Source organism: Mus musculus, chromosome 11, assembly GCF_000001635.26.
Source record: "Mus musculus strain C57BL/6J chromosome 11, GRCm38.p6 C57BL/6J".
Taxonomy (NCBI): domain Eukaryota; kingdom Metazoa; phylum Chordata; class Mammalia; order Rodentia; family Muridae; genus Mus; species Mus musculus.
Genome location: NC_000077.6, coordinates 89678741 through 89702872, shown reverse-complemented (window position 1 = coordinate 89702872; position 24132 = coordinate 89678741). Strand labels below are relative to the sequence as shown.

The 24132-nt window shown below is 43.4% G+C and overlaps 1 protein-coding gene across 5 annotated transcripts in view; it reads left to right on the top strand.

The window, feature by feature from the left end:
• Positions 1–24132, top strand: part of Ankfn1 (ankyrin-repeat and fibronectin type III domain containing 1) — a 387810-nt gene that overhangs the window by 75029 nt on the left and 288649 nt on the right. Inside the window, exon 1 of one of the 5 annotated variants that reach the window (XM_030246105.1) lies at positions 5912–6131. The exons of 2 other annotated variants lie outside the window; for them this stretch is intronic. Coding sequence is in view for 1 of the 3 variants with exons in the window: in NM_001327810.1 (NP_001314739.1) it covers positions 6016–6048 (33 nt within the window). In the remaining 2 variants the exon portion in view is untranslated. Of the gene's footprint in view, positions 1–5911; positions 6132–6252; positions 6386–24132 lie in introns of those variants that run through there. 2 more of the 5 variants (NM_001327810.1, XM_030246106.1) reach the window with 2 other exon arrangements.

The following is a 24132-nucleotide window of genomic DNA, read 5'->3' as shown; positions in this document are numbered from 1 at the left end:
GGTACTGCACTCCTGCCCTGTTTGCTGAAAATTACCAACAGATCCAAAGTAGTAAAAAGAGCCCCTGACATTCTTTCTATAGTAGCAGGGTTTCTACTAAATCTACTAGCTCTGTCAAAATCACCAAAGTCTCTGACTCCATATAAAAGCTTAGAGTTGCACTCTGGAGAGATCCTTATTTCTTCTTAAATAATAATTCAATAGATAGATAGATAGATAGATAGATAGATAGATAGATAGATAGATAGATAGATAGATAGATAGATAGATGATAGATAGATGATAGATAGATGATAGATAGATAGATAGATAGATAGATAGATAGATAGATAGATAGATAGATAGATAGATAGATAGATAGCTGCCTCAGACTCCTATTTCTTACCTATTAGTATGTCTAGAACTATCAGGGTGAGGAGGAGAGTGTCTGTTCCAACCTGCATAAGCGCAAAGCACTTTGGCATGCACCCAAACTTCATGTTTTGCTAGATGATGGGCAGTTAGCCTAGGATCTTGTTTTAACCATGGTTTTTAATTCTGGGAGTGCCTGAAATGGTGGGATCTACTGAGCCAAGCCACCTCCTGTTTAGCTTGGATCCTTTCTTCTCTAAGCCAAGAGATGATTTTTCCCCTCATAGGTAGGAAGTAAGTGCGGGAGGATAAAGTACTTGTTTAGAGACCACCTAAGCCAGGTCTAAAACTCCTGCGCCAGCAGAGAAGCCTCCACATGGTAAAAGGTCTGTGCCTTGGTAAAAGTAAAATAAAGTATAGCTGAAGAGCCTGAAGAACAGAGGGGGCATCAGAAGTGAGGATCCCTGTAGCCCACCCGGGGATCGCTGCCCACGGATCCCTGTAGCCCACCCAGGGACCGCTGCCCACCTGTTCTTTCCTATTGGCTCCTTTTACAGATGCTGAGAGCAGCCGGGCCATGTGTTCAAAGCTCACAGTTCAGGAGTGCGAACACTGATATAAACAGCACCCACACAAAAAGGAGGGTGTTTTTATTTTAAATTGTATCCTGTTCTATAGAGAAGATCTGGGTGACCAAGCCCTCGTTCAATATGTCCCGAACAAGCCACAGAAAGCAGAAACCATGGAAAGGGCTCAGGAGAATTGAGAGATCCCTCCCTGCCATCCAGGAACTTCTAGCCCAGTGGTTCTCAGCCTTCCTAACACTGTGACCCTAAATACAGTTCCTCCTGTTGTAGTGGCCCCCTCAACCATAAAATTATTTTTGTTAATATAGCTTCTGTCAGTAGTGTTACCAAAGTGTTGCTTTTCTCAGAGTCCCACATTCAAGAAACCCTTTCATAATCATGGCATCCCGGAGATTTGAGGTAGATTCATCTGTCAATTTATCCAATATAAAAATGGACAAGCTCTGAGAGGGGATTAGTGGCATATTACTGTAAAAGGTCTGTGTTTCTTTTTTTAAAAATGAAGTACAGATGGAGAGCCCGGGAGAAGCGAGGGGGACATCTGATGTGTCAAGGTGGGTTTGGAGAGCAACCCTCTAGTCACCAGTCCTGGTCCTTTCTACCCTCAGAGTTGTTAACACCTGTCAGGCCCATGCCTCCTGCTCAGTCCTGTTGTAAGTGAGTCTAACACTAACACTAATGAATTTGCCTAAGATTGTCCCATGGTGTTCCACAGGAAACCTATCCTAGTTAGTCTTTCTTTTGGAAACTATTTGTCTCATTTATACCTCTCTCCTCTCCTCTCCTCTCCTCTCCTCTCCTCTCCTCTCCTCTCCTCTCCTCTCCTCTCCTCTCCTCTCCTCTCCTCTCCTCTCCTCTCCTCTCCTCTCCTCTCCTCTCCTCTCCTCTCCTCTCCTCTCCTCTCCTCTCCTCTCCTCTCCTCTCCTCTCCTCTCCTCTCCTCTCCTCTCCTCTCCTCTCCTCTCCTCTCCTCTCCTCTCTCTCTCTCTCTCTCTCTCTCTCTCTCTCTCTCTCTCTCTCTCTCTCTCTCTCTCTCTCTCTCTCTCTCCCCCCCCTCTCTCTGATATAAACTTGGACCTTCATAGTTCTAAAATCGAGCACCAACTCCTGCTCCCTAGTGGCATGGTTTTTTTTTTAGACCACTTAATGGAGATCAGTGCTAGAGCTGGGGATAGTAGAAAAGAGACCTTTCTAGGAACCATAAATAGCAGGTCCAGTTGGAATACTGAGCCCCTGGAGAAGAGCAGTATCTGTGGGAAAAGAAATGGTGATTTTTTTTTTTTTAGAGCAGGAGATATCATTGAAAAGTTACTGGTAAGATTCAAACCACAGCAAAAGGAAGCAGGAAACATCTGAATTAGGTTCACAGGTGAGTTCCCTGACGGGATGTCATGGTACCTTAACTATAAGACGGAAGAGAGTGGGTGAGACAGAGAAGGGTATGGAGACTCAGGTGGCCTCTTCCAGAGAAGGCTCAAGGCAGGGTAGACACTGAGAACAGGAATGGTTCAGCCAAATGCCGTCAAACCAGTGCCTCTGCAGATGGTCCCAAGAGAGAAGAGATGACTCTTACAAAAGAGAATGTCACCACCATTGCCAGCCTCTCCCCAGATGTGAAGTCAGAAGTTTACTCTGGCGGAGAGCTGGGAAAAGTATATTTGAGGCCAGAGAGAAAAACAAACCTAACTGAAATACATATCTACATGATCTTGGCACAGCAACCTTGTTACCATGGTGATACCCCCTGCACAGCCTACCTGGCCCCCGGTGAGCCTTGCTTGCCTCCCTTTTCAGTAGAAAAGTTACAGCAATCTGAGCCTGGAGCTGTCCAGCTCCTGGGATCTTAGGGAGGCCTTATCAGTTCCATCACTGATTTAATAGAGCCACACCCTCAGTGGAGGACTGAGATCTTGGGCGTACCTTTTCTATTCTCTTCTGTCCGTCTCTGTGGCACCTTCTCATTCCCTTTAGTGGCCTGATGACGTCACATGTGGAGCTGCCATGTTGGCCTGTGGATGCTTTCACAGAAGTTTTGCAGCTTCAGTTATGAGCAGCCGCTTCCTATTTCTGCCTGCAGATGTTCATACACACACCCTGGAAAGTGACCCTGGGAGTCACAATATGGCTGCCCATACTATAGTATGTAACCTACTCTGTTATGCCTGACTTACACAATGTTTGCTACCATTCTTTTAATTGAGAAGTTTCAGATTCCCGCATTTCCAGTTGTTCCGACCTAGGCGAATTGTTCTGGAAATCTGACACAGCCACCCCACACATAGGTAATCACCTAGGTCTATGTTATTGCTACTCTCTCTACACATGGCGTTTGTCTCTATTTTGCCACAATCTCCATCACTTCTTATTGCCTGAAACAACGCCTTCTTCCTTCAATTAATTTTACTTAGCTGAGATAAAGTCCTCCAGGCATTTAGCTCTGAAATCCTAATGTATGATAATCATGTTGGTACTGGCAGAAGTTCCTTGGTGCCCAGAAGACATGAATGTACTTGAGTGGTAAATATGGCTCGATTCCAGAGTCTCTGCCCTCCCTTCACGTGTTCTTCTGATCACAGCCTCCTGATAAAACACTCCTCATCTCATGACAAGTGCTCAGCCATCCAGTCCTAACAGTACAGACCAATGCAATCCCAGGTTGAGCCTCCTCCAGTCAAGGCTCTAATTCCATAATGCCTCTCTCTTAGCTGCCTGACTCAAGCAGAGACATCTGAACAACTGGCTCTGGTGGCTGTCGGTGACTATGGTCACTTGAGTCATTTTGCATGGTTAAATATAAAAGAAAGGACGTGGTGAGGTGAAGTCAACTCTCTGGTTTTTCGGGAAGAGGGGAGGCACTCTAGAACCAAATGAAGTCGAGGAACAATCATGAGGGGCAGATGCAGAAGCCAGCCTTGACTATTGACTTAGACAAACAAGATCCAAGAGACTGATAAAGTGCACATTTATCACACACTGCCTTTGTCTGAGGGAGTCCTCCTAACTTGGGGTGGGGTGTTACGGTTTGAATCCGGAATGTTCCCCAGAGAGACATTATTGTACGTGATTGAGCATAAGATCCCCATCTGGTAACACAGCTTTTACAGGCATACAAACTTTGACACACTGGGTCTCCATGGTCACACGCTGGGTCTTCATAGCAGTGTGGGCTGGTAGGAAAGACTTTGATGGGTATAGCCAAGCTCTGACTTGGTCTCTGCTTCCTGATCCACCAATCTATTGTATGAAAGCTGTAGCTCTGGCCTCCTATTGTCATGGACCAAACCATTTGGCTATGGCTCCCTTGCTCTGGTGGTCTGATCTCTTGGGACTGTGAGAGATGGCTCAGCAGTTAAGAGCACTGACTGCTCTTCCAGAGGTCCTGAGTTCAATTCCCAGCAGCCACTAATGGGATCTGCTATCACTCCCATTCAGAGAATGTCTACACCTCTCTGGCTCAGCCTGATGTGCCAGGGGTTTGCCAAGTTTCAGGATTCTGTCTCTTTTCTAGTGTTTCATGCCTGCTCTCTCCATGTCCAAAGTATAGTGAGGCTAGAACTCCAGATCCCTTTAGTCATTATCAACCTCCACTTGGCAAACCTTGATTGCATTCTTCCCTAGGGTAGTACTGTCAGTAATGGGACTTATCATGTCTTTGCCCTGCTATGCAGCCAGCTTGGAAATGGATGTATTCTAGCTATCTAAATGATGACAGGGTCTAATTGTGTATATTCTTGGAGTATGGCAGTTGAAATGTATACATTTTGTGTAGTTCTTATTGGATTTAGATTAGTCTTATACATAAGACAGGAGCAACATCACAAAATAGAGTCAGGGCTGGGACTGTTTCCAACCCTGTTACCTCTAGGTAATGCACCCTAATTAACCAAGTCCTCTTTAGGCCTCAAAAGCAAAGGGTATTGACAAGCAGAAGCAACATCTTCTCCCCACCTTAGCCAAGCCTGTGTGCAGCTCTGTGTGACTCTGTGTCAACAGCTTCCCTGAATGGTTAGCCCAGAACAGATGCAGAGGTCACCGATCACTGCGCCTTGCTTAATGCCCCCCAATATACATTATGCAGGATAGACAGCTCTCTTGAATTCTCCATCGTTAAGAAGGACATAATCGTAAGAATGGGCTCTAAGCTCATGTTCCTCCTTGCTGTCAACAGGCAAGCTGGGACTTCAGAGGCACAACTGGTCCATCAGGTATCATCATCCTTACTAGTCAGCAGCTATGTAGACACTAGACATTTTGCTGAATACATACATGGCCCCAGGCATTAGGCTGGCCAATGGGATCTGTCTAAACTTGACAATCTACTCCAACCTGGTCTACCCTTGATAGGCAGAAGCGTTTCAGTATAAGCACATACATAACTCCCCACTCCTTTAGTATATTACTTATGAGCTTTGATTCCAAAAAAGGATATTTAAGTGTCAGGCACATGAGAATATACATAATTCTTAAAATGATACAGACATCTCTCTGATGCTCCCTACCACACTTGAATAATACAGCCATAAGTGCTCTCCCCTATCCCAACAGCCCAAAGAACCCTGGCCAAATCCTTCAACTAAGAGTCTTCACATATACTTAACCATTGACTTTTTTGGTATGTAAAATCAACAGAAGCCCAGAAAGCACACATCCCCTTCAGCCTTCCCCACTCTCTCTGACTGTTCCCACCTGACTCCTTTCAGATATGCTTTCCAGTCCTTCCAGAGGGTGCAGAGGCCAACTCAGACCTGATGGCAGCGACATCCGTGACTGTGCCCCCTTGCCACTAGTGCCACCCTACGATAACATTTCCTACACATGCATTCTTTAATTCTTTGAGAACGATGTGTTTGTCACCAAGCACACGCAGCATTTCCCCTGCCTTTGCTTTTGACCCTGCATGGAGATCTGGGCTCTCCGGAGCAGAGGAGACAGGCTGTGGGAGACGCAGCCATTCGCAGCCTCCTTGGACAAAGCCAGGGTTCCCTTGGCAACCGCAGCATGTGCGCACGTTTACAAAGGGGTTTCCCTCCAGCTCCCCCTCCCGAGGAGGGGGGCTCTCGCAACTCCAGAACTCATCCATGTGTCCTGTCATGGAGACATCACCAAACAGGGTAGGAAAACAACGGTTACGACGATTCTCATCTCATGATTTCCATTTGCAGACAAGTGGTTTGCATTCAACAGGCAGGAAAATGTGAGTTGAGTGGGTGAATGAATTTGGCTGCAAGCTGGTAAGCAACCTTTGGGGGGGGTGAGGGGGGGCTGCTTCTGGATACAGGCAAGTTTTGGTTCCAGAGAATTGGGGCTGTAAAGTATGCCTTTGTCTGTGGGGAGGTGGGAGGATGGGGTGGGGCGGAGGAGAGGGGCCTCTAGGGGCAAGCTTTTCTGCTTGCCTTCTTATCTTTGACTATTTATGAATATTCGGAAACCAGGAATTGCTCATCTCAGGTTAGTGCCCATGATTGCTGTTAAACACATGCTTGCCTCTCTCTCTCTGTCTCTCTGTCTCTGTCTCTCCTTCCCTTCTTCCCTCCCTCCCTCCCTCTCCTTCCTCCTTTCTTACTACCCTGATGGAGGAGCGAGAGCAAGCACTTTTGGAGAAGTTCTAAATGCCTGAACAGGGCCGGGAGGGTCTCATGCAGCGCTGTAAAAGACGTCCTCCTCACTGAGAGCCACACCAAGGTTGTTTGAATTCCTTTCTCTGACCCAGGAGACCTCATGTGTGTGGCTGCTTGTTGGAAAAAAGCATCTATTATTGACTTGGCAAATACTTATCAACAGTTTCTATGGCAATTCAGAAGTGTGTTACTTAAGTCCGGGTTCCTCTGTTTGTGTGTGTGTTTGGGATAAGTGGTATTGGTGTTGGGTACCCAGGAAAGGGAAACCCATCAGACCTTCTACCCTAGGACTTCAGCAGGCACTGAGGATGCTACAATGCTCCCAGAGATTGACCTCTGGCATTCGGTCTTAGGCAGAAATAGAAATAGTTGCTGAAAGTAAAGACTTAAACGACTACTCCCCCCCCCTTTTCTTTCTCCTCTCTCCTTCTCCTGCCCCCTTCTTTCTCACCCCCCCCTGCTTTCTTTCCTTCTTCCAAGTCTCCCTTCTTGTCCTTCCCTCCCTTCTTTCCCTTATCCCTTTGTCCTTTTAAATCCCACTTTCAGGGTGACTTCTAAGCATGGCTGTTTATAGAAGCAGGTGCTTTGAGATGCTCCAAGTTTAAACTGGTTACTGCGTTATCCTGTTAGGCACATTTGAAAATAATCTGATTCCTTTTGTTCTGTGTTCAATTTTCCAGTAAAGGACTGTATGCATTACAGCCACATCTCAGAGTTAACCAATCACAAGCCCAGGAATGTTTTAATGTTTTGCGTGTTCTATAGGTGTTGGTAGAATTCACTTGCTTTTTTCTTTTTCCCCTTTTCTTTCTTTTTCTCTCTTTCTCTCTCTCTTTCTTTCTTTCTTTCTCTCTCTCTTCCTTTCTTTCTTTCTATCTTCCTTCCTTCCTTCCTGTCTTTCTTTCTTTCTTTCTCTCTCTCTCTCTTTCTTTCTCTCTTCCTTCCTTTCTTCCTTCCTTCCTTCCTTCCTTCCTTTCTTCTTTCTTTCTTTCTTTCTTTTTTTTGATAAGGTCTTTTGTAGTCCAATGAAATCACTGTATAAACAAGGTTAGCCTTGAACTACTGATCCTCCTGTCTCCACCCAGCAAGGTGTCAGTCAATATGCTGTGCTTTTGAGTAGTCTCCTGAGGGATCAGCTCAAGGTATCTTAGCTCCTTATCTTTACACATTGTCTGCCTGGAGGGTGGAGCTGGGGCCAGTCTGATCCACTGACTCTGAATGATACTGGACATTCCCCAGCAATGGGATCCCACTCAAGTTCTTTTGCTTATCTTTGTCTAGTGGCAGCATTCAGAAAAGAGGGATGCCACCACAACTGTTTCCCTGAAGGCCTCAGCCTGAGAAAGGACAGGGGAAGGGAAGGCAGGAATAGTCATGGCAGCTGCCCCTCGAACAGAGGACTGTTCAGAAATGGGAAGACAGAACACAAAGAGGTTCTGGGCTTGGAAACCAGATGCTGTAGTGCCCGGGATGTGGTCCTTTTTAACTCTGACATCCTCCATCATTAGACTCATCTTACCAGCTTTGTATTGCTTTTCCTGTGTTGAGAACTTTTACTATTGAAGGATAAGACAAGGTCATATCTTGATTTTCTCTAATTGAGGCAAGTGCACTGTCTTGGGAGTGAATCTCTGCCCTTGTAGGTTAGCTGTTTAACTCAAGCCAGCCACACTCTGTCATCTGATCGCAGTCAATCCTTTAATGTATGCAGCCATCGATAGGGAATATTGGAAAGAATGTTCTTTTTTTTTCTGACAGAAAAGGGTGGAAAACCTTTGCTCTGAAGAGGTGGTATTTTAAAAGCTTCAACATTACTTGAATGAGGAATAAGCTATGGTAGCTCTAGGCTGAAAGACTATGGGTATGAAGCTCTTGATGGGGCCATTGGGGTACTTGGCCTGTTTAAAGCAAAGCAGGGTACCTGGGACAAAGATAGTGATGCAGAAGACTGGTCCATGGGATTTGAGTAGGACAGTCTAGGTCTCCATCCCCAGAGGGCATACTAGAGACCGGTGGAAAACCATTGGACATATTTTCACACAGAGGTGATGATCTCTGGTCACTCCAGCAACTGGAGAGAGAAATGTGTTCCCGAAACCTTGTGTGAAAATGTGGTTGGTCATTACAATAGGCTTGGGAATGAAATGGCTTACGCAGACAGTGATAGGGTATTTGGAAAACTTAGATATGTCTGACAAACCTAGATTTGAGTCCCAACCTTGAGACTTATTCACTATATCCTAACATGCTCATGTTATTTAAATTCTAATATCATCTGCCTGCGTGATTGCTGAAGACGAAGCAGTCAGTAACCATGCCAACTCAGAGCAGATGCTTGAAATGTTGGCCATTACTGTCAGAGCAAGTCTCAGGACCTCTGCACTGTCAGCCACATATGAGCAAGAGAGCCCAGGCATGCCAGGTGCACAAGCATTCTCACTCTGCATGCTTCTCTGGGAAGGAAGTGGGAAGAGAAGAGGTAGTTTGTGCACAGACATGAAGATGAAGCACAGGATATGGACAGTCGATGAAATATCTGCCTCACAAGCAGGAAGACCTGAGAGAGGGCCCCAGGTCACCTGTAAAAGGCTGAGTGTTGTTACACATGTCTGTAACTCTAAGGAGTCGGGTAGTTGTTGGAAACAGGCAGATCCCTGGAGATTGATAGCCAGGGTAGCCAATCAGTGGGCACTGCACTCAGGGAGAGACCCCGTTGAGAAAGACCAAGTGAAGACTGATTGAAGAAGACACCTGAGGTTGACCTCTGGCCTGCACACAAACATGCATGTGTACTATATTCACAGGTATAAGCACAGCCATTCTCACACAGATACAAAGCTGGTTGAAATCAGGGCTATGATGGGAGGATAGGTTCTCTACTCCTGACTAGTATCCTTTTTAATATTATATAATATATAAAATATATATAGCTAATATATAGTTAGTATATATGACTAATATGTAATAAACTAGAATGTATACTTAACTCTATGCAATTATTATATTATGTATTATATGGTAATATATACACATACTGTAATCAACAAACAATGCCCCCAGGCCAATCTGGATTCATAAGTAATATTTTATTGGAACATAGCCAACCTCATTTATCCACATCATTTCAATGACTATTTTAGTGATTTAACAGATAAGTGGAATACAAGTGACAAAAATTTGGGGGGGGGCTGCAAAAAACTGAAGTATTTATTCACTGGCCCTTCACAAGTGATGCTTGCCAGGCCCTGATCTCCACTGTTCTAATCTATCATCCGCATAGCTCTGTTGCATTATCCTAGGTGTGCCAGAAAGGAAGGGCCATGTCTCCAAGCAGCAGGGTGGAGAGTTTTTCCTGGAAGAACATGGTCCTGGTGTTCACTGCAGTAAACGACCTCAGCCACCAGATTTTGGAAAAAAGGACACTGTTTACCTGGGAAGGTCAAGAAACAGGGAGAGTGGGAACTCTGGATGTCCAAGCCTGGGTTCTGAGGATAGGAACATTGAATCCTTGCCCTTGGCAGCTTTGGCTCCAGAATCAGCTATAGAAAGTGAATGAGGAGGAGGGTGGAGGAGAGACCCTGCACCATCTGTGTTTAGCCGTCTCTACCTAAGTGGTTTGATAGCTGTGACTGTATGGAACTTAACTCTCAGGGGACAATCTTGCACCCCAGATCAAATCACCTGATATGCAGATGAGCATTGCCAAACACTGGGGAACAATATTTGCTTATTCTCAGAGCCCACCACACAAAATGCTCGTGGAACACCTCTGCAGGATCTGCCTTCTTCTCTAAAGACTTCGGCAGGTATATTGAGGAACTGTGATATCTTGAGAGGGACCATGTCCCTCTGCTGACATGCAAGATGTCCATAGGGTGACATCTTTCTTTGTTATCCATGTTCCCAGTTATGCACTTACACTGTCCTTTCCATGACAAAGCTACATTCTGTGAACCTTCCACTGTATTCAGTCTTATGTGACCATTTCTTCAAGTGGGGCTCTTTACAAGTGTGGTTAACATCACTGAGACCTAAAGTTACCAAAGACAGTTTGTATCTCCAAAACCCAAAATAAAAGCCTTGAAGGGATTTGCTCAGCTTCTCTTGTGAGGAACTGTTTATACAGTTTCAGAAGAAAAGGAGAAGGAGGAAGGGGGGAGAAAGAAGAGGAGGAGGAGGAAGAGGAGGAGGAGAGAAAAAAAGAAGAAGGTACATTTTGCAGCCTTTAAATCCATGACTGCAGTGTGTTAGGAATCAGGAATGTTTAATGCTACCAGAAACAAACTAAAGTGATATTGCTTTGTTTAGATCTGTGTATTCCTTAATGCTGATCCAGCCAAATGGTTTCCTAGCACCATTAATTGTCTATAAAAAAATCTATCATCATTGAGGAGTCATCTGGGGGTGGAAGAGAAGACTGATTTTGTTGAAATCTGCCTAATGGGACAATTTCCCTTCTCTTTCAAGACAAATTAATTATTCATCTTATATTCACTCTATAGCCAGAAGGTGAGAATGACTGCTAAGCCTGACAATAGGTTGGGCTTGGGACCAGCTGATTCATTGAATTGACAAATGTCTTGTCCTTATGATTTACCTTCTGTGTCTGTAATTAGCCGATATTCTTAATTTTGAATTGGATATGTACTACACAGGTCCAGTCCTGCCTTGATATTGCTTTGCCCTCCAGTGCAAATAGTTGGTCCACATAGGTACTTTATCTGTGGCTTCTCAATACCCCAACAGCTCTCTTAAATAGATATGAAGCGTACAGCACTGACATTCTATAGCTTACATCTTCTCCCCAAGGTCATTACTGTAGTCTGCGCCGTGGAGGAGTAGAGAATGCAGAATGATTCTGGGCCATGATAGGAATATCCAGTGGGAATGTCAAACCAGATACTTTAACTTCTCCCCAAATACAGAACACTTGCACACAAGCAGTTGCCCCGTTTTCCTAAAAACACTGTTGGTTTTGTAATGTAATTGTGTGCTTTTGCGTTTGGGAATTGGGTTATACTTTTTGATGGAACAGAAAGAATGGGAGACAGTTAGAAATGGCAGAAACCTCAATTTTCCTGCATGTTGTCAGCCCAAGAATGGTAAGAGAAATATAAATGTCAGATCATTGGGTATCAACAGGGAAGTGGGCTTGGGGCTGAGGGTTACTGACAGATTTGTTCAGATGATATGGAGGAGGGAGGGCAGGGCACAGATGCGAGGGGACATCTGGTGTTGGTCTCCTGTTGTGTGTTTGCAGAGCCACCGAGTTGGGGTACTTTGTTAAGGTCTAGCCTGCTTCTGCAGACAGAGATGGAGAGAGGGGAGATTAATACCTGTGGTTCTAACCACCTTTCATATCTTCACAGCTAAACATTATTTATAGAAATCAATTAGCCCTCTGTCTCTGCAATTTTGGTATGAGGTTCTGTCCAAGTTTCTGGCGAGCTCTTTGAGAAGATGATTGATGGTAACCTTTCAGAATGAATAAAAAATGAGTGCTCCCCTAGGAATCGGGACAGCAGAGAGAAAGGTAAATGATTTTTTAAAAATTTCCATACTTTGCAAGTCTCTAGAAGACTAACAGAGAAGCAGCGTGGCCCTTGTTCCAGGTTCTCCTGTAGCTAGCTGGTTGCCTTTTCTTTCCTCTTCTCTCACACAAAAGCCAGCTTTCTGTTGCAGAAGCTTTAGAAAAGCTTGTTACCTGTACCTGAAGTTGTGGGAAAGAAAAGGTTCATTCACTTGCCAGGCTAGTAATTATTGATGCTGCTAAGAGGTAAAGACATCCAGGGAAAACGCAACAAGGCTCTCCCATTTTCCCTTGCAAGAGATGGGAGCTGCTGACTGGCCTGCATTGAATGAATCTGGGAGCAGAGGGGCAACACGTATAAAATCCCATTGCAATGAATTCCAAGGAAGACACCTATTGATTTGTTCTGCAACTCTAGTCTTGCAGACTGATATCAAAGTACACCCTCTCCTAACCAAAGCAACTCACCCCAGGCTAGAAAGGAGATGTCTGGGGTGCCTTGAAATGGAAGCTCTCTTCATAAGAACGTTGATTGTGTGTTTGTTTGTTTGTTTGTTGTCTTTTTCTTCTTCTTTGAATAGCTGGGGGTAGTAGCTATGCACAGGCTCATTAGCACCAATAATAATTGGACTGGGTACTAACTGGGGTCTGAATTATTCTGAGGCTCAGGGAACACTGAGGAAGAGATGGTCTCTGGGATGTAAGAACAAGAGGAGGGCAGTGTGCCACCAAAGGATGTCTCCTGGATATGACACAGCTTTTGCAGTCACAAACTCACTGAAGCTGTGGTTACCTGCACAAAATATGGTGCATCAACCTTTCATTGAAGGGGAGGGATAAATGAGGCTCCGTCCCTCCATGAAGAACCACTGTCAGCTCATGGTTGCTAGCAAAAGAGTGGGCTTTCTATCAGTGATACCCCAACTGAAAAGCGACCCACCTTCCAACCTCTCACCTATGCTCATCCAAGCAACCCTAACTAAACTCAAACTCACACACACACACACACACACACACACACACTCACACACACACACACACACACACACACACACACACACACATTTTGGAGTTGGAGGAGATTTTTTTTTAGTAGAAGTTTCAGATGAAAGAGGGTAGAAGATGGTAAAAAATTATTAAAATATAGTTGTATGAAATTGCAAAAGAATAAAAGTTTTGTTTTCATAGTTCCCTTCTTAAGAAAACTGAAGTCTAACTTGAAATTGAAATTAAAGTCTAACTTTAAGGGAGAACAGAACAAGTAGAGCGTGGAATACAGACTCAAGTGCCATTGACCTTGCAGGGGCATTTGTTTGTTTGTCGTTCTTAACTCTTTTGAGAGTGTCTGGGGGATCTTTTGATCTCTCTCTCTCATATGCTCAAGGTGTTGGCAGTAGCACACACTGGAAGGTTAGTGTGTCAGTGTCAGGATAAGAACCATGAAAGGCACTAGAATGCTCTCACTCATGATCGGCTTCCTCCTCTGTGCGTGAACGATCATCACAGTGGTCACCTGTCACAGAGACACGCTATGGGGACCCAGTAGGGTCTGAAGAAAAGGTGCTTTGCATGCCACAAACACAGCAGAACCACTGGGGTAGCATCATCAGGATTCGGCAGAGCCAAGTGAGGTTTTCCTGCTTACTAAACCTTCGCGTTCAATGGAGAACTTGCTCCACTCTGTGAACTGTTACACAGGATGGGGAGGTCTAAGGAAATGCATTATGGGAAGGCAATGCCTTGCTGTCACTTGCAATCTTCTCTTCATGACTTAGATATGCATTTTCGTATGCAACAAGTACTCAATATATTCCATCACATTTAAGATTTGGTAGGTTTTCTCTACTTATTTATTTTCTGGCTATTTTATTTATTTACATTTAAAATAATGTTGTCTCCCTTTCTTGTCTCTCCTCCGCAAACCCTCATCTTTTCCCCTCTCCCTTTTGCCTCTAAGAAGATGCTCCCCCACCCACCTACCTCACTGCTCTGGCAGTTTTTTTGTTTTGTTTTGTTTTTAATAAAAAAATGAGTACACTGTCACTGTCTTCAAACATACCAGAAGAGGGCATCAGATTCTATTATACATCTCATGTGGTTGCTGGGAATTGAACTCAGGACCTCTGGAAGAGCCATCAGTGCTCTTAACCCCTGAGCCATCTCTCCTGCCCTGGTAGGTTTGCTTTTTGTTAATTTTGTTCTCTTGAGACAGGCTCCTATTATGTAGCTGTGGCTGGCCTGGGACTCACAGTAGCTCAAGCTGTTCTCAGACTAGCAAGAATCCTCCTGCCTCTGCCTCCTGACTGCTGAACTGATAAGCATGTACCACCATGCCTGGTTAAGTCTGTCTTAAGCTTAAATAAAGTTTTCTGCCTATCAAATTTGACCTCTGACTTGTAAATAATACACAGACTCTGCAGAATGCAATTTAATAATAATTAATTATTGTTAAATGCTAATTTCTAAATAGTCAGTAGCTCTCCATATGGGGACATGATCCTTCAATGTCCAATTAAGCTATTTAACAGTCTCTAGCATGTGTGTTTAGAACGATGAGTGGTGGACTCATAGCCTACAAAGAAAACTAAAAGAGTACTGTGCAAAGAAGATATTTTCAAGCAAATAAAATGCTTAAATTTTCATTTTGATTTTAGTAGGAAAAGAATTGCTTAGAGAGTGCAGAAGATGTGGTTTTCTAACTTAAGCTAAGAGAATTCACAGAAAATTTGGACAGACCTCAGAATCCTTGGAAATGCTGAAAAATTCATGCTTGCAAAATTGCAAGGCCGATCTTCACGAAGTAAACACTCATTGGTCAGCACCACGAACATTTTTCTCATCACTTTCGTTCTCATTCCATATATCTCTCCAAATACAACCAGATGGCTTCCCTGTTGCTCCTGAGTTACAGATCCATGGTTTTAACCAAATTCATATGGGAAATATAAGGAAGGGGCGAGTTCTGTCTGGAATGAATAGGTACAGACCTGTTTTCTTCCTGTCATAGTTCTCTAAATAACCCAGAAGAACAACCATCAACAGACTGTATGTGTTTATCATTATAACTAGTCTAGTATACAGGAAGTGGGTGCAGGTTCTATGCAAACACTTCACTATTCTATTCAAAAGACTTGAGTTTCCACAGAACTTTTGAAACAAATCCTCTGTAGATTCTTAGGGATATTGAACCCCAAAGTAGTAGAAATTAGGATCTCAGCATATAGATTTGGGTGATAGGATGCAATTCATTCCAAGCTCCACACTGAACACACAACTAAGTTGGAACTGACAAACAGCTCTTGTAGCAGTAACACTTTCTGCAAAGGTAGACTAATCCATCCTTCAGAAGAGTGCACTGAGGCGTTGAGCATTCCAGATTTGCTGGTTGAGCCAATCAAAGCAGAGATAAACAGGCTCTCCTCCCATGTTGTCCAATGCACACTTAAAGCTTGACAGATGAGAACTACTAACCACTTTATATCCAAGACACCAATTTTGCCTGTAAAAGTTTACAGAGAGATTTTTTTTTCACAGAGCAGAGCCAACCAGAAATTACTTGTTATTACCTTCACAACACACAGATTTTTTAAATCCTGGACTATGGCCACTGTTTAGACTCAGCAGTGTCCTGCTTTGAGCAATTTGTGAAACAAGTAATATTACTGCCATGAGGCAGAAGGCCCTAGCAGGCTCTTGGGGGTTTAGTCTGTTCCTTCAAACTTGCAGCTCTTGTAGTTCATGACACTTGTTACTGACACTCTCTCAACACATTAACTGGCCACCCTCTTTCACAACCTGTACCACTTGCTCAAAGGTTCGTCCTTCATACCTGCATTTCTTTGGAGAAGACGCTGTTTGTGACAGCAGGTGTCTATTGACCAAAAACCCATGAGTCTGCTCCTGAAATTTAGAGGTAGTTTGTCCCTTCGAGATGTGTGAGAGGATGAGAGATGTCACAGTGGTCTCGTGAGGCCCACTCACTGATGGGAACTTCTCCATCCTGCTCTGCCTAACAGCAGTCACTCCTTTCCAATGGTCATGAACACTGATCCACTATTTCCCAAAGGCAGGTCAAACACATGCATGGGTGCCACAAATGAAGACATCAGGGTTAATCTGTAACCATAAACAATCCAGATGTGTGAATATAGCTCTTGTGCTTATACAGTGCAGGAGTATGTTTCAGGATTCATTCATTCTCTCTCTCTCTCTCTCTCTCTCTCTCTCTCTCTCTCTCTCTCTCTCTCTCTCTCTCTCCTCTCTCTCTCTTTCTCTCTCTCACTCTCTCTCTTCTCTCTCTCTCTCTCGCTCTCTCTCTCTCTCTCTCTGCCTCTCCCTTTCCCCCTCCCTATGTGTGTGTGTGTGTGTGTGTGTGTGTGTGTTTGTGTGCGTGCTAGTGTTCACACACACACAACCATGGCATTTGAATGAATCTCCAGCAGCAGCAGAAGGCATCACTCATATGAAATGGATTCCCAAGTGCTCCTAACAGTAACACAGTGTCTGTCATCGTTTAGACCACCGGCCACCAGTTTTGTCTGTTTCATCTCCTCTGGCTGCACTGTTCTCCATGCTTTCCCATCATCCTTTGCTGTATATCTGTATATTCCCTTAGCCCAGGAAGTCCTTCACTGTGTCCTTAATCATGTCTCCCAGATAATCTCAGACCTTACTTTGCACCTCAGCCTGGACAAGGGACCCTCTGTGAATTCTTCTCTGGTCCCATCATACCCTACCCATCTGTTTGGTATCTTTTCTCAAGCTGATTGGTCTTTTTTTTTATACCCAAACTTGTAAGCTCCTTTGGAGTTAGGATTGTATATCTCACATTAAAACCTCCCACTCTTTTAGAACAGAATCTAGGGCATGGTTGATGTTTAATGAATATGAATGATTGAATATAAACAAATGAAATTAGAAAATTTGAAGGCATAACTTATTTATTTATTTATTTATTTATTCATGTTGTTGCTGTTGTTGTTGACATAGTTTTTAAATATCAACAACCAGGGGATTATCAATAATCAGGCCTCATTATTTAATATCAGGAAAGTCCCTTAAATACAGAATAACCCTTCCCCATACATTCTGATTTCAAGTGGAAAAGGTTCGATGGTCCCAGGCTATTCTCTGGACTTCATGTTAGAGAGTTTATCCCATTTCTCAGGTTCATGAGTCAATCCATTTCTCAGTAATACTCTGTCCTCTCAGTTAAAAATACTCAGTGGTGGAAACTATTGCACAAGGCATTGTGGGAAACAAAATCCACTGTAGACTGTCAAAATTGCAGTCTACAGAATAGAAATGCCAAAATACATACTACACTCAGTATTATGGTGTCCCAAAATTTTACATCAGACTTAAGGCCATAAGGTAAAGGTTCATATCTTCGCAAGGCAGGTGGCACTGGGTAAGTTAGTGAGTGTTCAAGACTAGCTAACTTATTTTTGCAAAATGAAATGGGCTTCACAGGTAAACATGAAGCTCTATATCACTATTATGGAATTCAAGGTTGTGTGTACTTTTGATATGAGCATGTGCTTTGAATATATGCCTGTCATTCTCCTTCACATTTTAAAGATGAACGAACCCAATAGAGGTCGCCCCAAAGTCATTTACAGCCTGTTCCTTTCTAGTCTGTCACAAGCCACCATGCTCTAGCCTGAAACCCTGAAGCCCATGTGTTTACTGTGGAGCGGTGGGTGTGTATGCACATGCACACATCTGTGTCTCTCTGTGTGCGAGTACAGCCATGTGTGTGAAGGTCAGAGGATGATCTCAGACCCTACAATGTACTATTGAGAAAGTCATCTACAGATATCCAGAGAATCGACAACCCCTGCCACTCTAATTGATACTGTAGAGGTTTGTCTCTATTATTTGAAGCTGCTATTATTTAGAACATTCACCATTTGAAGCAGAACTTGATTTGAGTGACATAGAGCCTTTCTGGTTTCATCCCTTTGTCCAGGAAGTGAATTTCCAAAAGGATTCAAGTTCAATGTTGTCTGAGTAATGAGTCCTCCATACCCGAGCTTCTCAGAGTCCCAGTGAAATCTATAAAACACCAAGTCGGTGGTCAGCACAACACACCCTGCCATGACTCTGAATCAGCTGTGTGGGATGCTTGGCGTCAGAAAGACCAAACATTTGGGTGTTGGGCTTTTTCTCTTTCGTTTTTATTTTTCAGTTTTCTTCTGAGTGCTTGGCACTAAAAGAAACAGGCAACTTTAGCCTAGAACACAGATTATTTAAACATGGGATTAGTCTGGGATTTTGGGGGGGAAATGTTTTTTTCAACATTACTTTCCAGAACATCAAATTGATCTTTGTGTATAGCAGCAGGAGACTCTTTGGTTACAGGCAGAATTCTTCCTCTTCTGCTGTAATCACCCTTACATCCTGTGACCTCCTCTGTCCTCAATTGGCTCTTCTCATGGGATCCTGAACTCTCCCCTGGAATCTGCCTGACCTGTCCTGCCTCTGATTTCCACAGGTCAGTGACACAAGCTGCCAGTGCCACCTCCTTGATGAAAAACATGTGGGTTCATTCTCCACGTGATATCTGTTCAAATGCAATAAGTTTTCTAGCTGTGGAGTATGGAGAGGGGAGGCAGAGGCAGAGAAAGCAGGTGGTCTTTGTTTGGTGCTGGCTAGACCTTGGGAGAGTTGTTTTCTCTTTACATCTCAATCCCTTTGAACATGGAATGAAATCATTGGACAAGACCAAAGATAGCAGAAGGGTGACATTCAGACACCACCATTTTTGTTCAGTGCTTTTGAAGTTTATTGCAAACTGATCTTTGCCTTGGCTCTAATGAACTTCAAAACCAGTCTGAAGCCACTTGGAGCAGACCAGTGTTAATCTTTAGATCAAAAATCTCTGGACCTCTCCCCAGCGATAATCTCTGAATTGACGTCCCAATGTTCTATGATCTTCTTTAGATCCTAACCACCTATGGATCCTACTATAAAGCCTGCACTGCAGCCACTAGCATTTTGAGCATTGCCTTCATGTGTGTTTGGAAACTTCTAGACCCTTGGATGCCCTCTCATCTCTCAGCTTCACTGTATTCTATCAAAGGCCTACCCATCCTGCAAAGCTCCATTTACTGAAACCCTTGCTAGTAACCCCAGCCTGGTATTTATCACTTCATTTCTGTATCTCTGAGGCCATTTTCTACCTTGCAGCTGAAGCATAATTTGAAGACAAACTCCGTATCACTTCTCTGACCTTTTCTGTTCTTGTACTTAATTATGTTTATATGGTGTTCTTAGCTTAACACCTGACATTTCCAACCTACGTGCTAATTCCAGTTCTTCCTATCGGTTCTTGAGAGACTACTAGACAAGTCCCTAAATCACACTAATACTCAGGAGAGTCACTGCTGCCCACCCCTTGGCTAGAGCAGCCCGTTACATCCTAAAGAAACAATGCTTACTTGTTGAACAGAAGGGAGAACGAAACAAGCCTGCACACTGAGGTTTATCACAAGTTTGTACTCACTACTTCCTTTGTGAGGAAGATAAACGAAGGCTACTTTAGCATCCTGAACTTGGGTCATCTAGAACAAATGAACACCCCCATTGCTAAAAATAGAAATAAGGGGAGAAAAGGTTATCACGGAAGCCACAGCCAAAAATGAAGTGACCCATGAGCCAACCTCAGTGGGCCTGGGAAGTGCAACCTTCCATATACTCAGAAAGACAGCTGAACAGGATCTTTGTTGCTAAGTAGAAGATGCCTCTGCTGAGAACAGTACCTGACGCGCAGAAGCCTTGGGGGAAACTCTATGTAACAACGGATCTTCAACAATGGTTGGTATCTTTCTTCTTTTCTTCCTAAAAAACTTGAGTTGAGCTGAACATGTATTTATAGGCTGGTGAGATTTTAACCTCTTGACAGGAACTAGAGTCACATGAATGGGGAAACCTCTACTGTGGGTGGTACCACCCCCTAGAAAGGTGGGCTGTAAGACACCTACATAAGACAGGTAGCTGTACGTGATCCTGGAAGCAAGCCATGGTTCCTGCTTGAATTCCTTCCCTGACTTCCCTCAATGAAGGACTGGGATTGGAATTTATCAGCGAACTAAACCTCTTTCTCCCCAAGTTGCTTGTGGTCATTGTGTTGTTTACTGCAGGAAGAAAAAAGAAAACCTAGGACAATTTATTATTACTTTTTCATTTAAAATTCAAGTCTTGACACAGAGTGCTTGAGAGACACTCACTGAGTAATTGTAATGAGAAATTTGCAGTTGTTTTCCCCAAGCTACCTTCAATTCACAGGGAATGTATTTTTCAGTCTGTAAAGATTAACCAGTCAGTTGCAAAATTGGTCTGACATTTGGGGTAATTGTCCTTTCTAGAATCTACATAATACACCAAAAATACTTTCCTTTGTTTGTCCTTGTTTTGCTTTCCTTCTGTTAAGGGTTTTTTTTTCCTCTGTGGTTCATTTGTTTTTGTTTTTCACACTTTCAGGACACAGAACTTGCTAATAAATATATTTCACTATTATTGTAATGCAAGGTGTCAGCATGATGATATTGGTTCCACGCAGAGCCTTCTTCGTCTCCTTTTGCAGCAGAGCCATTGTGAGATTCTTCCAGAACCCTTGAAGCAAGATACCTGGGGTGAGAACCCACGTCATCCACATATACCCCAGCCTGTACCCCATCAGACAAGAGAAGAGCTCACTCACTCTTGCACTCATGCACTCGCGCGTGCACACGCACATGCGCTCGCGAATACACACACACACACACACACACACACACACACACACACACACACATGCTCAGGAAGGGAAGAGAGTCCTGGTTCATATGGTTGGGTGGCCTGGAACCCCAACCTCCCAGCCTAGGCTAAGGACAACACAGAGATGGATAGTTAAATTCTTCAGATTTTGGAACTTGCCCTCACTATTTCCTAATATAACCTTTAGCCTAAAATTTTCATATATATATATATATATACATATATATATATACACATATATATATACATGTGTGTATAATAGATATACATATATATACATGTGTGTATAATAGATATACATATATATGCACATATAAATATATGTATATATGTATGCATATATATTAATCTTTGAACATTTCATATATTTTTATCATATTCATTCTCTTCCCCAACTCCTACCATATTTTACCCTACCTTCCCACCTAATTCCATGATTTTCCTCTCTCTCTCTCCCAAGATACAAACAAACAAACAAACAAAAAATGGAGTATATTCAGGAATAGGGTCTTACTGTCAAATTGAGGAATGTAACCAAGAGTATTAGCAGTATCTTGTAATGTTTAGTGGCTCTATCAGACCCCTTTGGCTAACAGATGAGAAAGCTATAACCCTTTCCTTGTACTGGGGGGGGGGATTTATTTAGTAGTATCTAATGTGTCTCATTGGGAGATTGCCCCCCATTATATGGTAATTTTGTTTAAATTCATTTTTATATGCATCTAATTGAGGAAGTTTCTACAGTAGTATATACTTCTTATGGCTTTCAAAGGGTCTTCGGAGTTTGCTATCATTCCCTTATTCCCCCCTTCTCTACCTTCCCTTCCCTACTCCACATAATTGTTTTGTTCTAATTTCTCTTTTATCCCTTTGGAACATTATATTCTATTTCCCCTTCCTTGGAAGATTTCTGCTTCCCCCTGGTCCCTTACTAACTATCTAGGCTCTATTGGTACTCTAAATGAAGCACCAGCAGAGCTTAGGAAGCTAGTAAGGGACCAGGGAGAAGAGAAAATATCTAAAGCAGAAATATCAACAGCCAGCATTTGTCTTTCTGGGCCAGTTGACCTCACTCTGGATGCTTCTAGCTCTATCACCTGAACATGTCATAGTTTCATTTTTATTAACAGTGGAAATAATATCCTATTGTATATATGTACCACACTTTCATTATCCATTTCTTAGTATGGGTATCTAAGTTGTTTCTAATTTCTCACTACAATGAATAGAGCCACAATGAACATAGATGCATTAGTATGGCTGTAGTCAGAGGAAGAGCCCTGTGAGTATATGACCAAGAGTAGTATAGTTGGATATGGTGGTGGATCTATTTTAGGCTCTTTGAAGAGCCTCCTCCCTGGGGCTGTATCAGTTTTTACTCCCACCAGTAATGAGTAAGTGTTCCCTTTTCCCCATATCTTTTCTAGGATCTGCTGTCATTTGTTTTATTAATCTTGGGCACTCTGGCTGTGATAAGATGAAATCTCAAAGCAGTTTTAATTTGCATTTCCCTGATGGCTAAGGATGTTGACCATTTTTTTTAAGTGTTTCTCGGCCATTTGTTTCATCCTTTGAAAACTCTGTTTAGTTCCGTGCTCTGGTTTTAATTGGGTCATTTGTTTTCTTGATGTTCAGGGATTTTTTTTTCCCCTTTGTCATTTGTATCTTCTAGATAGAAGCCTTCTGTCAGACACATAATCCATAAAGTCTTTCCTTATTCTGTAGTCTGCTTCTTCACTTGAGTGATGGTGTCCTTTGCTGTACAGAAGCTTTTAGGTTCAGTAAGGTCCTATTTATTAATTATTGGTCTTAATGTCTACACTATCAGGGTCCTGTTCACGAAATTCCTTTGCTGTGCCAATAAATGCAAGCACACTCTGCTTTCTCAATCGGACTCAGGCATCGGGCCTTATGTTGAGATCCTTGGTCCCTTTGGAGTTGAGTTTTGTGCAGCGTGATAAGTATTGATATCCATTTGTTCATCTACATACCAGCTGAGTTTTCACATTGATTTAACTCAAGACTTTCTATCATTTTTATCTGAAAACTCCCTAACTGAAACTAATGCCCTGATATGTTGATGTGCTTTTTTGAGAAATCATTCCAGAGAGCCAAGGAACTTTTTCTTATTCGGAGAAAAAGTGAGTATGGGAGAAACAGAAACCGCCAGGGCTTAGGGGGTCTAAGAGACTCACCATTCTCCAAAAACATACCCGGCCCACCCTGTTTGAGTGGGTGGTAAGCCCTCCTTCCCAGTTGAATTCCAAAACCACCTTTGAATACATTTTTTTTTTATCCCTTACTTAACTTGACAGCAAATGCAAATACCTTCAAAATCCACTGACTCTCCTCTTCTCCATAGCCACACCCTGGTCTATGCTATGGTCTTATCTTGCATTGCTACCTTTCTGTATGTGTCTGAGTGAATCTAAACCCCTCAGCCCCCAGTCAAAGCTGTCTCTTCAGAAATGTAAAGAGGTTAGGTGTGGGAGTGGGAACGGCAGGCTTAAACCATGGCTCAGAGATTTTGTGGCTGTGAAGAAAGCTGGAGAGTCCCTTCCTTTGAAGCATTGTGGTCTCCAGGAGGCTCATTATTGCTAGAGGGTGCCTATGGCAGACCCTTCCTTAGTCAGTACTGCAGGGAATGATCTAGAAGAAAGGCAGAACCTGGACACGAAGGAAGGAATGTGAATAACTGAGAAGCAGAAAGACTGTATCGGGAACCTCTTGGTGGTGGTGGACGTTCTCCTTCAGAACCAAAGGAGAGGAGCCCTGGGAGGAGAAGAGGAGCCCTGGGAGGAGGAGGAGACGTATCTCTCCAGAAGCTTTGCCTTTTTTAGAAAAGGAAGTAACATGTCTACCAGAGTGAGAAGGCAGGGTTGGAGATGCCTGCCCAGAGCAAGACACAGGAACACAGGAATGTGAAATAGACTTTGCAAGAGGGCTGGGCAGGCCTCATGGCCCTTGCTAGGGACACAGCCCAGCTTTCCAGAGCAATCAGCCTAAGGGTGAAGCTGATAGACTTAAAGGAGCTGTACTGTCATCTCTGCTTTGGCAGAGAGAGTACTCCCTGTTGGCAGCATCCAGGGAGACCCTAAGGATGTGTAGGTGAAGAAAGGGTCTCCACACCACACCGCTAGGATGCTAACAGAGCAAGCAGTTCCTTCGTGATGGGTTAACTAGCGAGCCATAGGAAGCTAAGCCTTCGGAGACTGCGTTTATAGAGTATTCTTAATCACTCCCGAGCCACATGGCCAAGCCTTATGAATCAGTAGCAGTCACGCTGT